Source organism: Anolis carolinensis, chromosome 4 (assembly GCF_035594765.1).
Source record: "Anolis carolinensis isolate JA03-04 chromosome 4, rAnoCar3.1.pri, whole genome shotgun sequence".
Classification (NCBI taxonomy): Eukaryota; Metazoa; Chordata; class Lepidosauria; order Squamata; family Dactyloidae; genus Anolis; species Anolis carolinensis.
Window position 1 is genome coordinate 181,764,974 of NC_085844.1, and position 16,520 is coordinate 181,781,493.

The window sequence follows — 16,520 nt, forward strand, 5'->3', positions numbered from 1 at the left end:
AGAGTCCTCTGCCCCCTGATCTTCTAGGCAGATATAGCCGGTCAACATCACTGCGAGGGTGCAGTGAATGATGAATGGTCATGAGTTTTCTTGTTTTTCTGTCCAAATTGTCCAGTTCCATCTGGGTCCAGTTTATGATGCCAGCAGTATATCTTATGACAGGTATGGCCCAGGTGTTTATGGCCTTGATGGTGTTGCCTCCATTGAGCTTGCTTTTGAGAATTTTTCTGACCCTTTGTGTGTATTCTTTACTGACCACAGTCTTCACATGTTCATGCTTGATGTTGTCCAGCTGTAAGATGCCCAGATATTTATAGGCCTCTGGCTGGTGACACTTTATTGTTTGGCCATTAGGCATATTTATGCCCTCACTTTCAATGATTTTTCCCTTCTTCAATGCCACTGTTGAACATTTGTCCAAGCCAAACTCCATGCTGATATCAGTGCTAAAAACTCGGACAGTGTTAGTCAGAGACTGGATTTCAGTTTCCGTTTTCCCATACAGCTTCAGGTCATCCATGTACATCAGTTGCAAAATTTTGTGAGATTTCTTAGATGTTTGATAGCCGAGATTTGTTTTTTGTAAGACTGTTGACAGAGGGATCGTGGCAATAATGAAAAGCAGAGGGGACAATGAGTCTCCCTGGAAAATTGCTCTCCTGATGTTGACAAGTCCATAGCTTTCATTTCCAACAAACAGTTCAGTTTTCCAGTGCTCCATCATCATCATCATCATCATCATCATCATCATCATCATCATCATCAGATATCTCTTTTTGTCATGACAAGCGTGGTCCAATAAAAGATGCAGAATTGCCCACTCCTGATCTAGACAAGAGATACTGGGTTGATAAATTATTCTAATTTACATCTATCGTCTATACTCCTGTATAAATCTAAATATTTGAGTCAAAAAATCAGCCCCAGAACCTGAGTCGACTTACCCACAGACATTGTGTCTAAGTAACTATCCCCATATCTGAGTAAAGTGACAAAAGGCAAGAGCTTTAGAACCAACCACTCTACTCCATCATGGTATTGCTTCTGGCTGTTCTAAATGCCTGAGTGGGAATATGGCAACTGCCCCCTGAGGTGTTTTCGCTTACTTCTTTGTACATCTATGTACAGTATGTTGTAAGGCATACCTTGGTCCAGCAGAGAATGGCAGGAAGGCATGGGAATTTCTGCTAGAAACATTCTCAGGTGTAAACCTCTGGGGATCAAATACCTAAAACAAAAATATTCCATGGATTATTTTTAAAGAAACATGTTTGCCCATTTTAATCAGACACATGCATGTGTTTTCTTTTTCTTCTCCTATTTGAATGGCTCCAATTATCACAACAGGCGTGCACTCAACTTTTGGACTGTCAAGCATTTTGGACTTCAGCTCCCAGACATCTGGATCAGAGCCATATGTAACAAAAGATTGAACTGCAGTCCAAGATGTTTGGTGAAACAGAAGATCCTTGCTCCTCAAGCAAAAAGAAAATCTCTCATAGGTCATTGTGTCATTAAAATAGCAAACTTTTAAATTTAGTACTTACTTTTGTTAATCTATGAAACCTATGAAGAGTTTGACAATGGCTTAAAAGGCTCTCATCCAAGTTTCTCTGTGATGGTGATGGGACTGAGAAAAAACCTTTTCCCAAGGATCTTAAAATTTCTTTGAGGAAAGCAGGATAGCCTTGCATAAGTATTCATTCAAAGCCTGCTTTTTATACAAAGAAGATGCTGACGTTCAAGTATTTTGTTGTAGCAAAACAGCAAACATCATTGCTTTACTGCAATTGGAATGCCAATGTCACCTACCTCTGGATCTATCCATATGTTGGGGTTCCTGTGGATGAGTTGAATAGCTACTCCGATCATAGTTCCTAAAAACAATCAGTGGTGAAGAGCACTTAAGATGTGTCAATAACAGCTATTATAAGCTCATATTTATTCCTAGTGGTTTAAACCTTTGTTAGTAAGCTACTCTAGGCATTGCAGAAATGAACCTTTAGAGAAGGAACAATGAGCCTATTTTGGACTAGATCAACAACTTTTTAATACATGTGTGAATTTTAACAACGATGGCATGTTTTGAGAACCACTATATCAGTGGTTCTCAACCTGTGGGTCCCCAGGAATTTTGGCCTACAACTCTCAGAAATTCCAGCCAGTTTACCAGCTGTTAGGATTTCTGGGAGTTGAAGGCCAAAACATCTGGGGACCCACAGGTTGAGAAGCTCTGCTCTATATCTATATCTACAGGCAAATTACAAACAAGATAGGTTCTGTAGTTAGGTTCTTAAGTTGAATTTGTATGTAAGTCAAAACAGCTACATTTTTAAGTGCAACTCCAGCTATGCTTTGAATAGCATAGGGAAGGGTTAACATCCCTGTGGTGTTTGTTTTGATGTCTGTGCCTGTTTTGAAGATTTCACCTCACTTCTTATCCCTGTGACAACTGGATTTTAATAATAATAATAATAATAATAATAATAATAATAATAATAATAATAATAATATAACTTTTTTTTTGTACCCCGCCTCCATCTCCCTGAAAGGAACATGGGCCAAACCCAGGTAATTACAATTGAACAAAATAAAAATACGTACATGACACATATCATCAGGAGGTAAAAATGCAACAAAGTAAAAACACAATTATACATAGTAACATATGGAAGCAAAGACTGGTGAGAAAGCTTCAGTTTAGACACTTTCCCCCATGATAATACTTTCGGGAGTGAATTTCCATTCCTAGGGGTAGATTTCTCTAATTCCTGTTGTCTCACCCTCATTTGTAACTATGAGTTGTTTGTAAGTCAGTTGTTTGTAACCCAGGGTCTGCCTGTACATCTCTATCAGAGAAAAATGAAAGCAAACATGCCTTCAGGCAAGATCTTTCCATCAAAAAATGTAATAGGTTTGGCAATCTCTCGGGACACTCCTGGTACTGGAGGATAAAGGCGGAGGCTCTCTTTAATGCACAGGGTGCAATAGGTCATCTTGCTAAGATCATCCCTAGACAAAATTGGAGACAGAATGAGTTAATAAGTAAAAATGTCCATACAGTAGGCCAGACTAGATTTTGGCTGTATGTTCATCACCCACATTTTATGGTATTGTTGCCCTTTTAGAATTTATGCCAGTGCATTCAGGTGACATGCACCCTCAAAACAAAAAGCACAATTGCTACATCAGACTCAAGAGCTAACACTTAACAACCATGCCCACAACACCTCTGTTATCACCCACCAATCACAACATTGCAGCAGCACAACCTATTTATGGAATCACTATGAATTATTGCAGAAACAATATAAAATCCAGTGCATCCCTTCTAGCAAGTACAAGAAATGTACTTGCAAAAAGTACAGTAAGCAACACCTGTCTGAAGGCAGAACCATATAATATCAAAAAGACAAGCTAACCAGGGTTGCTGTATGTTTTCCGGGCTGTATGGCCATGTTCTAGAAGTATTCTCTCCTGACGTTTCACCCATATCTATGGCAGGCATCCTCAGAGGTTGTGAGGTATGGAGAAACTAAGCAAGGAAGGTTTATATATCTGTGGAAAGTCCAGTGTGATAGAAGAACTCTTTGTCAGTTGGAGGCCAGTGTGAATGTTGTAGTTAATCACCTTAATTAGCTCTTCTCTCATCCTGGGCTTTCCAAAGATATATAAACCTTCCTTGCTTAGTTTCTCCATACCTCACAACCTCTGAGGATGCCTGCCACTGATGTGGGCAGGAGAGAATACCTCTAGAACATGGCCATACAGCCCGGAAAACATACAACAACCCTGTGATCCCGGCCATGAAAGCCTTTGACAACACAAGTTATCCACTTCTATAATGGGAAAACAATAGCTAACAGGAACATCCCTCATATCTTGCAATTACTATACTGAGTTAATTACTATTAAAACAAAAACCAGGAAGCTTAGAGTCATCAAAGGGAGATTTCTGAATGCATACTTGTCATTAGCACTGTTATGATGACCTCAGCCATTAAAGATGAAAGCTTACCATTCAATGGTGCCACGGTCTCCCAGAATGGACTTGATCTCCTCCCTACATCTCCCCTGATGTTCTGGGTTCATTGCAAGACAATAAAGCATCCAGGAAATGCCACTTGCTGTGGTATCATGACCTGCAAACATGAAAGTATCCACTTCTGCACGTATATCTTCATCAGATAGTCCAATGCCATTTTCATCCTAAACGCAAGGACACAAATATAGGCAATCTGAAATTAATTCCTTATAAATTAATTCATTACACCTAATTCACTAAAATGCATTAAAATATCATTTTAATTGTTAAATGCCAAGGATATCGCTTTTGTTACATCCCGTTTAGACTACTGCAACGTACTCTACGTGGGGCTGCCTTTGAAGACTGTTCCGAAGCTTCAATTAGTCCAACGGGAGGCTGCCAGGTTAATAACTGGAGCGGCATACAGGAAGCGTACCACTCCTCTGTTACGCCAGCTCCACTGGCTGCCGATTAGCTACCGAGCACAATTCAAGGTGCTGGCTTAAGCCTATAAAGCTCTAAACGGTTCAGGCCAAGCTTATCTGTCCGAACGTGTCTCCTGCTACGACCCACCTCGAAGCTTAAGATCATCAGATGAGGCCCTGCTCGCGGTCCCGTCAGCCTCACAGGTGCGGCTGGTGGGGACGAGAGACAGGGCCTTTTCAGTAGTGGCTCCCCGCCTATGGAACGTCCTCCCCAGTGAAGTCAGGCAGGCTCCCTCTCTCCTATCCTTCCGTAGAAAGGTTAAAACTTGATTGTGGGGCCAGGCTTTCGAATAACAATCAGCAGCATTAATTACTATTATGTACGCTGGAACTCAATTGACAGACCCAGTCTTTTAAACTTGAACACGCCTATCTGTATTTTATAATGCGTTTTACGAATGTCTTATGTAAGTTAATTTTTTAACTGATTTATACAGTTTTGTATTGTACAGTTTTTATATGTGTGTTTTATTGTAAGCCGCCCTAAGTCCCCTGTTGGGTGAGAAGGGCGGGATATAAATATTGTAATAAATAAATAAATAAATATCTACTGATTGACTATTAACATTTCACATTATCTTGTTACCTTTGGTTTAATTTTGAGTGTTGCTATTTTGTTTCAATGTAATGCTATTGTAATTACCATAATTATTTCTAGTTTCACAATTTTCTTCAGCATTCCAAATTAACAAAATTAATTTTCCTGTAATGCATTAATACTGACATTAAACGTTTCTAAGGTCTGGTTCAAGAGGTCCCTGTCTAACACCATGCTTGTGCCATTTGAGCTACAAGGATTAGGTAAAGGTAAAGGTTTCCCCTGACGTTAAGTCCAGTCGTGTCCGACTCTGGGAGTTGGTGCTCATCTCCATTTCTAAGCCAAAGAACCGGCATTGTCCGTAGACACCTCCAAGGTCATGTGGCTGGCATGACTACATGTGGCATCGTTATCTTCCCGCCAGAGTGGTACCTATTGATCTACTCACATTTGCATGTTTTCGAACTGCTAGGTTGGCAGAAGCTGGAGCTAACAGCGGGTGCTCACTCCACTCCCTGGATTCAACTGCTATATGGATTAGAGGGGAACTAATCTACATCATCAAAGTTTTCTGTGTGTCCTCAAGGAATAGAGGTAGTTTTACCAGTTCCATCATCTGAAATATAGCCTATATCACCTGGTATTTATTGGCATTCTCATATTCATGTAATAACATGGTTTGGGGCCAGGTTGCCTAGAGGATTGCTTTCTCTCGTACAATCCACCCCAAACACTTAGGTCTTCTGGGAGGTGGTTACTCCAACCAGCCAGTACCCAACTGGCAATCATCACCCAGAAGGCCTTTACATCAGCTACCCCAAGACTGAAACAACCTGCCAGAAGAGCTTCAACAGCTAAATGAGCGGTCTAAACACCTATCTCTTCCGGAAGGCCTACCCACCCAGTTTTCATCATTAATTTTAAAACTGTGTCCTGTTTTAGTTTCTCTGTCCTATGTATTTAATATGTATTTTAAAGAAATACATTTTAATATGTATATTTTATAAACTACATTTTAATATGTGTGTTTGTAAATTTTTTACAATGTTTGTGTGTTTTTGTGCTGTGACCCACCTCGAGCCACGAGGAGAGGTAGGTAAGAAATTGAGTTATTATTTATTTATTTATTTAGCTTCCAAGGTCATAACTGATCTTGTACTTTTACCGGTTGGGTTTTTTTTTGGTTTTTTTGTTTTTGGGTTTTTTTTGGTACAGGAGAAATTTATGGTGGTCTCTGTTCAAATAATCAGTATAATAAAATGTATATGAATTGTACACATATATTCCATAAACACTGCACTGTGATAAAAGATCTATTCTGTTGTACTAATTGTTGACTACTGCTTTGGACTCTTCAATTCTTTTTTACAGTTGTATCCCTTTTGTTAATAAAAGGCATGTGTTATATGTACATTTTAATGATTCCACAGAATTCCCCTGCTTTCTGGGGACAGCTTTTTAAGCTTTAATTTTCTATTAAGGCCATCAAATAGAAGAAGTGAAGGGATAGAAGAGAAGGAAACTAAGCCAAAAAAAGACATATTTGTTTACTTTTAGGTGTCAACAAAGATTAGGAATTAGACCAAGCATTGAAAGATATATTCAATTAACTGGACTGAGTGATAGTATCAGAGCCTGAGTTGTGAAGACATATCTAAGTTCTAATACTAATTTTTAAATTTGATACAGAGCACTTTAGCCAGAATTTTAACAGGGATTGGTTACATGGATCTTACAATCCCTGCTCCAATAACTCTGCTGGCTGCTGTTCTGTTTCTGGGAACAATTCAAAGCACTGTTTCTGATCTATATAAAGGCCTATACAGTTAAGATCTAGAACAGCGGTTCTTAAAGTCTGCTCTGAGGAGCCATTGGGGCTCAGGAATCATATTGAGGGGCTCCGTGCTTCCCTCCTCCTACACTCCCTCCAAGCGCACACCTCCAAGGCAGGATCTTTTCCTCCTCCATTTGTTCTTTTCCTACACCTCCCCCTCCAAGCACATGTGGCGGCAGCTTTCCCGACATCAGGGAGCAAGGGAGGGAGGGAATGAATGTGGGCCCAGAAAGGAAGCCATCATGCAAAGGAAGGAGGGAGACCTTGCTGAGGTGGAAGGCAAGGCCTCTCTTGGGCTCTGTCTCCGTGGCTGGGCCTCCTTCCCGCTCTTGGCAGGACCTGCAGCAGCATTGTCCTCCTGAGGCACAAACCCTTTCTCTCGCACCTCCTTTCTGCCCAAACTCCTTCCCTCTCACCCTCTTGCCATACAGACCCTTTACCCCATTTATTATTATTATTTTATTAATAATAAACAAGATAGATATGCTGGATTTCATATCACAAAATCACAAGTCGAACACTTCCCAAGTGTCTAGGACTGTGGGATGTATTTTCGGATGTTGCGCGCAGATCCCAGCAGGGTGGCCGTTTGCACCTGGCAGATCGTAATTTTGTCAATGTCTATTGTTTCCAAATGCCGGCTGAGATCTTTTGGCACAGCACCCAATGTGCCCATCACCACCGGGACCACCTGCACTGGTTTCTGCCAGAGTCTTTGAAGTTCAATCTTGAGGTCCTGATAGCGGCTGAGTTTTTCCTATTGTTTTTCGTCAATGCGACTGTCACCTGGGATGGCGACATCAATGATCCAAACCTTTTTCTTTTCCACAACTGTGATGTCTGGTGTGTTGTGTTCCAAAACTTTGTCAGTCTGGATTCGGAAGTCCCACAGTATTTTTGCGTGCTCATTTTCCAATACTTTTGTAGGTTTGTGATTCCCACCAGTTCTTTGCTGCTGGGAGGTGGTACTTGAGGCATAAGTTCCAATGAATCATTTGGGCCACATAGTTGTGCCTCTGTTTGTAGTCTGTCTGTGCAATTTTCTTACAGCAGCTGAGGATATGATCAATGGTTTCGTCGGTTTCCTTGCACAGTCTGCATATTATTGTTGTTGTTGTTGTTGTTACAAAGACTGGATGGCCATCTGTTGGGGGTGCTTGGATTGTGCCTTTACTGCGTGGCAGAAGGGTGTTGGACTGGATGGCCCCTGGGGTTGCTCCTATTTCTATTACTACTATTACTATTACTACAGAGGCTGTGTGCCATCTGCCAGGGGTGCTTTGTGCCTTCCCTGCATAGCAGTAGGAGATTAGACTGATGGACCCTGGGATCTTCCACTGAAATACTGTTAAGTTTATGTTGGTTAAAATTCTTATTCATTTTTAATACTGTATTGTTCTTTCTTTCCTTTTAAATGTTTTTGTGCTACTAACGGGATATGTTCAGTGTGCATAGGAATTTGTTCATTTTTAAAAAATAGTTTATACAAACACTTTTCATCCATCTGCCACTGGCCTGGCCTGTCTATCAAATTTTAAAACACAAGACATCAAAAAAGTTTTCCCATGCCTGATACACACACACACACAGTATATATAATACAATATATAAACATTTATTGAGGCTCAATGAGAAACTTTTGCTTCAAAAAGGGCTCTGCATCTGAAAAAGTCAGAGAACCCCTGATCTAGACTATCTGTCAGATCTCTCCCTATGAGCATGCCTGACTCTGAGGACCCCAGGAGAAGTGTTTCTTTTAGTCCCACTACCTTCGCAGATACAGATGATAGGAACACAAGAGAGAGAGAGAGAGAGAGAGAGAGCATTCTTGGTGACTTCTTGACTTTGAAACTTTGTTCTCATGGCAAAGAAAGAGTGCTCTCCTCCTCGTCTTTCTGTCAGCAGATTTTTTATTATTCAGACATGCTTTTAGAACTGAAAGCTTCTAAAGAAAAATCTGTAAGTGCTGTATTGTTTGAATTGTACTGCTTTATTTCTTTTCTATCTTTTTCTAATGTAGGTTTCAAATTGTCATAGTATGGGTAGTCTTATTATGTTACAAATTCACTTTTTTGTTTGTTATTAATTACATTGGAACCATTTAAGATGAAAACCACCTTGACTCCCAGTCTTGGAGAATGGGTATAAAACAGTTGAGACGGGGGCGAGGAGGAAGAGGACAAAGAAGAGGACAACGAAGAAGAAGAAAGGAAAACAAGGAGGAGGAAGAGCAGCAGCAGGAACAGAGAAATGTTTTTCTCTACTAGGCTTAACGGCGCTCCATGCAGTCATGCCGGCCACATGACCTTGGAGGTGTCTACGGACAATGCCGGCTCTTCGGCTTAGAAATGGAGATGAGCACCAACCCCCAGAGTCAGACATGACTGGACTTAACGTCAGGGGAAACCTTTACCTTTTTTACTAGGCTTAAAGATGGAATGAACTGAAAAAGAGGAGTCTACAGAGGAGAAAACCATGCAAATAATAAAGTTACATATTTCCTGGATTCTGTGCAAGAGATAATACAGTTTTACGCTTCCAATGCAAAAAAAGAGAATGCAAAATTTGCAGCTAGTCTGGATTGAACTTGTGGAGAAGTCATAGCTATTGTGTTTAAATTATGTCTGTTGGAATATGTATTTGTGTTTTACTTGACAGTAGCCATTTTATAACATGAATGAAACAGCAGCCATTTTGTTTCAGTTCCACAGTGGTTCGGTTACCACAGAGACGAAGCTGGCTAGCTCAAGAAGAGGGAGAAGTGGGCGGAGCCAAGGAGAGGGAAAGGAGAGCTGTTTTAAAAAGGAGAAGCCAGTTTTTGAGGGTGTGGGAGAGAAGGAGAAAGTGTGTGAGAGCGTGGCTGGAGGCTTTTGAGTCAGGAAGGGCTGACTGGCCTGAAATCTTTAGTCAGGATAGACTAAAGGGAATCTAGTAAGACCACTAGTTGAGAGAAGACTAGTGATCAAAGATTTGATCGGTATTGGATCAAATTAATAGTTTATTGTAGTTGGGACATTGTCCATTAAAGAGCTCAAGCTGAGGTTAGAGTTCGCTACAATTGGTAACATCAGTAGGAGAGTGAAAGAGGATTTACACCAAAGACTACTGTTGGGTGGTTAAACCACTGGTTTATTTAAAGTTACATAAGTTAATTAACCAAACCTGCAACCATAAGCTTTGTACAAAATAAACATGTTGTTATTTGTTAACAACGGTCTCATTTCATTCCATCTACGTCTGTGGAGCCAAGTTTCATCGGTAATAAATCAAAAACCTCACGTTGGTGGCAGTTACCTGGAAAAATCACCTAATTGGGGAAGAATTTTAGACACCAGTACCTCAAAAAGGGAACCACAACATCTAAAACCCTAAATACAGAAACAGAGGCTGGGATCTTGGAATAGAGATCACCCCCTGTAATCTTTCCCCTCATATAAAGGTGATATATATAATCTAGAGGGATTAAAAGATACAAAATCCCCTCAGCAGTGGAAACAGCATTTACCATTTCCCTGGCTCACTTCATCCATTTCCATCAGCCACACACATCATCTATACATTTTTGGTGGCAGCGGTGGGATTCAAAAGGATTCATCCCTGTCACATACATCATCTTCGCAAACTATTACTACCAACAGTATGATATACATATTTCAGAAAAGAAGATCATATCAGATATCAATCATTGTTCCTTGAAAACAAAAGAATTTCAGTATGGAAGTCAGAGAACATATGCAATCTTTTCCTGCTGTTTTTTATTTTGTTGGCTACTCTCCTCAAAATCAAGAAGTGAACTGCTATTTCTTGCATTGCCTGGAATTTCCAAACCTTCAACACAAACTTCATGTAGTACAGTGAATCACGGTACTCCAGGCTCAAGGCCACAAAAATATGGAATAATTCTCTACTTTAACACTTACTTTGGCACAGAGAATGATGTCCAAAAAATCCAAGTATCTTTTCTGCTGGATCTTTTGGAGTTCTTCTTCATCCCCCAGTGATTCCTTTCTCTCTTTAATGATTTTTTCTGTGTTTAAAAATGAACAATGTAATAATTTACCAAAATTACCTGTTCACAGAGACAGAGGTAAAGATTAATTTCAAAACAACAATATAGTATCAAGAAACTATCAACTGGTAAGTAGGGCTGTGCAGGATTCTTTTTGGTGATACCAGATTCGGGGAAATTCAATGATCCAGTTGCCGAACTACCAAAAACAGACTGGGCAGGGGGTGGACAAAGGCTTAACCAATATGGATCACAAGCAGCTGGATCTTTTGGCTGATGGAGGCTAATGGGGCTGAGCAGCACACTACCTGAGGCAGAGGCCGCGGCATGTCGGTGGCCTCACAAATCAGGCAAGAACAGGTGCCTGGTGGTGGTGGCTCCTCCTTTCTTCTCCAGCAGTCTCCTTCATACCTTCCCAAAGGCTATCCTAGGCCTCTCCTCCAGAGAGGAACCTGCCGGGAATTCGGTTTCCTAGCAGCACTTTGCGTGACATGGGCAATGAAGGAGCCTCTGTGCTCCCTTCTGGGGCATGATTGGAGTTGAGATGTTTCTTTCTATGTTTCTCATGTTTCTTTCTCAGCTAATCAGAGGCCCGGTTGACTGTGTCTATTCTCCTCCCCTCTTGTAGTACATGCTAGTTGGAATTTCAATTCCCAGAACCCCGTCTTGGAGAGGGTTCTGGAGATGCTGTGTAATTTGCCCACCATTGGTATGATACAAACTCTAAAGGGAAAAAAGAATCCGGAAGAGAACCTGTATGACGATGAGCGACCTTGCAAGCTTTCCGAAACCGATATGCCTGCGGAGTAAACCAGTATGTCACATCATGGTGGCCAAAGATGGAGAATAATTTCTCAAATACCAAGGAGCAAAGTTCAAAGACCGCTTTGACATAGGAGTTCTCCCTGAGGGTCAAATAAGGAAATCACATGGTTTTAAATCCTCAAACATTCTCAATGTCATAAAGTCTTAAAGTGACTGCAATTCTAAACATTTTTATGTCAGAATAAGTCTTATTCAACTCTGAATTGTGTCATTAAATAAGCACTTGGGATTCTAATGCTGTATGCAAAACAGACAATGAGTTTCCTTGTGGAGAGAAAAAGGAGGGTATAAATAAATATAATAATAATGTTTCAAGTTTTTTTTAAAGGGAACTCTGAATGTTTAGCTGTTACTACTATAAACAAACAACACTATTCCTTTGAGACTTGCTGCCACAGCCTTTATGTATAAAAACTTACTTTTATTTTTCTTTAATATTTAAGAAGAAAATTTATAAATTTGTGTGCATTTCCAGGTGTCGAAGTGATTTTAATGAGACATGTGGAAATGTGGAGGTGTCACTTTCATATAGAAATACAGAATGTATCACCATTTTAACAGAAGTGCTTCTTTAAGGCATTAATGCATTTTTACAATCTTGCCTTTTGCTTCACAGTTTCCAAATTAAAAATGATTTTCTAGTATGATGATCTAGGACAGGGTGGCATCATGACACCGGGGGGGGGGGGGGGGTTGGTGTGTTGTAAGTGTAGTGTATGTGTAGTGTTCCCTCACTTATCGCGGAGGTTTTGTTCCAGAACGACCCACAACAAGTGAAAATCTGCAAAGTAAATTTTTATGATTTATAATGTTCTATTAGAGTTTATTGAAAAACTGCAAAACAACAAATCCATGAAAAGTGAACTGCGAAGGAGTGAGGGAACACTGTAGTTCAGAGTCTTCACTGTAGAAAAGGCAAAATAAATTGTCTTTGTTGTTACTGTTGTTGTTGTTGTTGTTGTTGTTTTTGTTACCAAAGCGCTGTCACTGCACATTTTCAGCAGAGGCCCATTTACAAAGTCATATTCTCTGAGGTCAGAATAAAGTGCCCAGCCATTAGATCAACAGTGAGAGGAAATTACAATCGACTCCTTTATCTTAATCCCATGATTTATTCATGTCTTATTCTGGTCTCACAGCAAATGGGGCTCTGCCAAGGAAATGCTTGACAGGGAAGATAGTGGTGATATTTTGGCAACACTGAAATGACAGTACATTTTGCATTTTCTATAATAAGGGCCCAGATTTTCTCCTTCACTGTAGGTCTCATTAATAGCTGGGTTGAGCTGGGAAGTGAGTGGCAGCTGAGCCCAGCTATGAAGGAAAAGGAGGGGGAAAGTGGTCCTATTCTGAATTTGGGCAAATAAAATGTGTGGCCATCCATACAATGTCAGTGCAGTATATTGCAACTAAGAGTGTTGAAAGAGAAGTCGTCCAAGGCAGGTCTGAGGTAGAAAATTTTAAACTGCATCTGATTTATTAAGCTGGTGTAGACACTCCAGAGAATAGAAATCTATGCTGTGTTAGAACAGAGAAGCTTTCCTTAGTCCTTCCAAACATTTGTGTAAATATAGCTGATTGCAGAACTTGGAAAAATCATTTCTTTGATTCATACCTATAAATCCCTCATCTGGCCTTGGATTCTGGGTATTACAGTCCAAATAAGTAATGTTTCAAGCTCTGATTTCACATTAGTGAACTATTGTGTGGGAAGTGGAAGATAAATTTAGGACAGGTATTTGGAGTATCAGATTAGGCTCCACACTGATGACATTCCGAAAAGAATTGAAAACTTGGTTTTTTCAAGCCACCTTTAATTGAGAAGAACAGTTGATTGAGTCCTTATCTTGACCTATTTCCTAGTCTCCTGCACTTTTACTACTGGTCCATATGATTAGTACTCCTAATATAAACCCCATCCCTCCTGGGATTTAGAAGAAAACTAAAAACTTGGCTCTGCGCCCAGGCATTCAGCGAATAAGCTCATTGGCTGATGTAATCGGGTCGCAAATCTGTAATTGTAGCAGTATTGAATGACTGAGGATGGTGCAACATCGCTGCCTTGCAGCGTTTTAATTTTTGTATACTTTTTATCATGTTTTAATTGTCTTGTTTTATAGTATATTTGTTGCTGGCCCGCGTGGCAGAATGTAAGCCGCTCTGAGTCCCCTCGGGGAGAAGGGCGGGGTATAAATGTATGTAATAAATAAATAAATAAATAAATAAATTGCACAATTATAATGTTATTTCTCCCCTCCAAGTTTGAAGATTGAAATGCCATTAGGTCACACTTGGCCACTGGCTACACTTTTATTTTATGATGTGTTTTATAATTTTTGATGTATTAACTTGCTGTGATTGATATGTATTTTATATTGTTGTATTTTATTGTATATTGTTGGGCCTGGTCCCCATGTGAGCTGCCCCGAGTCCCCTCGGGGAGATGGGGCAGGATACAAGAACAATGTTGTTGTTGCTGTTGTTGTTGTTGCTGTTGTTGTTGTTGTTGTTGTTGTTATAATCACTACTCAGTGCATTTCAAGCCAATAAGATGAGCTTTTGCAGGTAATTGAAGTTTAACCAGTACTAACCTGTCCAGTTGACAATTGGTGTTATAACTGAAGGCACATTTCATGATAATTTCAAGCGTCATCAAACTCACATGTTCAAAGAGCTCTACTGAGTTCTGCTGTATGATCAACTGTTCCCATTTATCCTAAATCAAGAGATGGAAAATAATTTAAATTCATGTTGCTTTCAATCTTTAGGAACTATAATCTCAATACCAACTGCTGGTAGTCCTGTTTTGACCACCTCTCTATGTAGGCTACATAAGCCCCTTCCGCACAGATGTATAAAATCTGCATTGAACTGCATTACTGTATATGGCAGTGTGGACCCAGAAAACCCAGTTCAAAGCAGATATTGTGGATGATCTGCCTTGATATTCTGTTTTATATGACTATGTGGAAGGGCCCATAGACCGATGTGTTGTCAAAGGCTTTCATGGCCGGAATCACAGGGTTGTTGTGTGTTTTTCGGACTGTATGGCCATGTTCTGGAACACACAACAACCCGGCCCATAGACCACTTGTATGGGTCACCTTTTTGCTATTCATGAGAGGAGACATTTTCAGCAATTGCTTGAAGGCTCTCCAGGCATTTCTCCTAGGATGCAAATAGTCTCCCTCCCTAGTGGTTTTGTAGTGGAGAGAAAGAAAGCATGCAGATCTCTAGATTTGGTTGGACTGTAACTCCCAGTTTTCCTTGCTACTGAACATGCTGCCCTGGATTGCTTGGACTAACCATCCACCATTTTCTAGAGATCGAAATTATTCTGCCCCCTGTGGTAAAATCTAAAATCCAAAAACTAACTACTGTTTTAAGCATTTGTTATGTGTATATCATAAGCCATGGTTTATGTTCACAGAATCACAGAATCATAGAGCTGGAAGACATCACGTGTCATCCAGTCCAACTCTGTGCCATGCAAGAACACACAATGTTATCTATGTTTTGTTACTTAAGTCATAATTCATATCGTAGGTTACTAAATAAATCATGTTTAGTGCCCCCCCCCCGCCCCCGCTTTGTAGTTCATCACTTTTGCCAGATAGTGTTTGTAAGCCCACAGTAAAGCATGAGTTAAGATTTTGATTTGTGCCTGGCTTCTTAGCAGAGGTTGATCTGCACATCTGAAGAATAAGCTAGATTTCCATGAACCATGCCTTAACATTTTCATGAAGGCAGATGTAGTAATTGAGGTATTTTTCACAGCAACATCGTCACCAATAGAGCTATTACCAAGATATAAGGTAAAACATTTCCTATAAAACCACTTGCCAACATCACTTTGGTAGACTCTGCCATTAGTGTCACATAGGGCTTCAAAATGTTATAGTGGAAACCTGGAGTAAGCAGTTTTCGATGCTGTGCCCACTTTGGTCCGTCTAAGACCAGCAAGCCTTTTCCTAGGGAAACACAAACAGATCTTGTCAGTGTATAAATAGAATCATAGAATCCCAAAGTTGGAAGAGATCACATGGGCCATCCAGTCCGTCCCAGCATGCAGGAAAAGCACGATCAAAGCAAATATAGTTTCATATATTCAAACAGGACACTCTCCACTAATCACTGCAGTTTACAGCACTGATAAATTTTGTTTTGCCTTACCTAACTCACTTCGTAAAATAACTGGACCAAAGGATTCCCAATATAATAATTAGAGACATTGAAATATCAAATATCCATACGAGTACCCAACATGATAATTTGAGCACCATTTCCAAAGTAGGCAATTACCTTTATGGTACCTGGTACCTACCTCTTTCCTAATCTGTACTGTATAAAACTATTTGCACTTTTCTGGCCCACTATCCTTTTTAGAAGCCAACCCAGGTTTTTATTAAAGTGTGCTTATTGTTTATTGGTATATGTGATTTTATCTGTTTATGATTTGTTTTTATTGCTGAGTTTTATATTGCTTATTGCCTGGGCTTGGCCCCATGTAAGTTGCCCTGAGTCCCCTCGGGGAGATGGGGCGGGGTATAAAAATAAAATTATTTATTATTATTATTATTATTATTATTATTATTATTATTATTATTATTATATTTTGATATGATTTTTCAATATACATTTCAAAGAAGTTTAAACAAATGAAGAGCAGATGAAGAGTAGCTTCCCTTTATCAGAGCTCTCTAGCTATGGAATATCTGCACCAATAGACCTAGAATGAAAACCTATTAGCTATGTTATTTAAATAAGTTTTTTTAAAACTGCCTTCAGTTACTGCTTTATGA

The 16,520-nt window shown here is 39.9% G+C and overlaps 2 protein-coding genes across 2 annotated transcripts in view; both read right to left on the reverse strand.

Annotated features, from left to right (window-relative positions):
* Nucleotides 1-1,828, reverse strand: part of LOC100565251 (cytochrome P450 4B1) — a 59,218-nt gene extending 57,390 nt beyond the window's left edge. The window contains exons 1-2 of the mRNA XM_062978330.1: nt 1,813-1,828; nt 1,146-1,228 (exon numbers count right to left, since the gene is read on the reverse strand). The gene's annotated coding sequence lies outside the window, so the exon portion shown is untranslated. The remainder of the gene's footprint in view (nt 1-1,145; nt 1,229-1,812) is intronic.
* LOC100565447 (cytochrome P450 4B1) overlaps nt 1-16,520 on the reverse strand; it is a 39,016-nt gene that overhangs the window by 2,155 nt on the left and 20,341 nt on the right. The window contains exons 4-11 of the mRNA XM_003224430.4: nt 15,562-15,689; nt 14,310-14,434; nt 11,647-11,798; nt 10,805-10,911; nt 4,019-4,209; nt 2,879-3,012; nt 1,813-1,877; nt 1,146-1,228 (exon numbers count right to left, since the gene is read on the reverse strand). Coding sequence (XP_003224478.1) covers nt 1,146-1,228; nt 1,813-1,877; nt 2,879-3,012; nt 4,019-4,209; nt 10,805-10,911; nt 11,647-11,798; nt 14,310-14,434; nt 15,562-15,689 — 985 coding nt within the window. The remainder of the gene's footprint in view (nt 1-1,145; nt 1,229-1,812; nt 1,878-2,878; nt 3,013-4,018; nt 4,210-10,804; nt 10,912-11,646; nt 11,799-14,309; nt 14,435-15,561; nt 15,690-16,520) is intronic.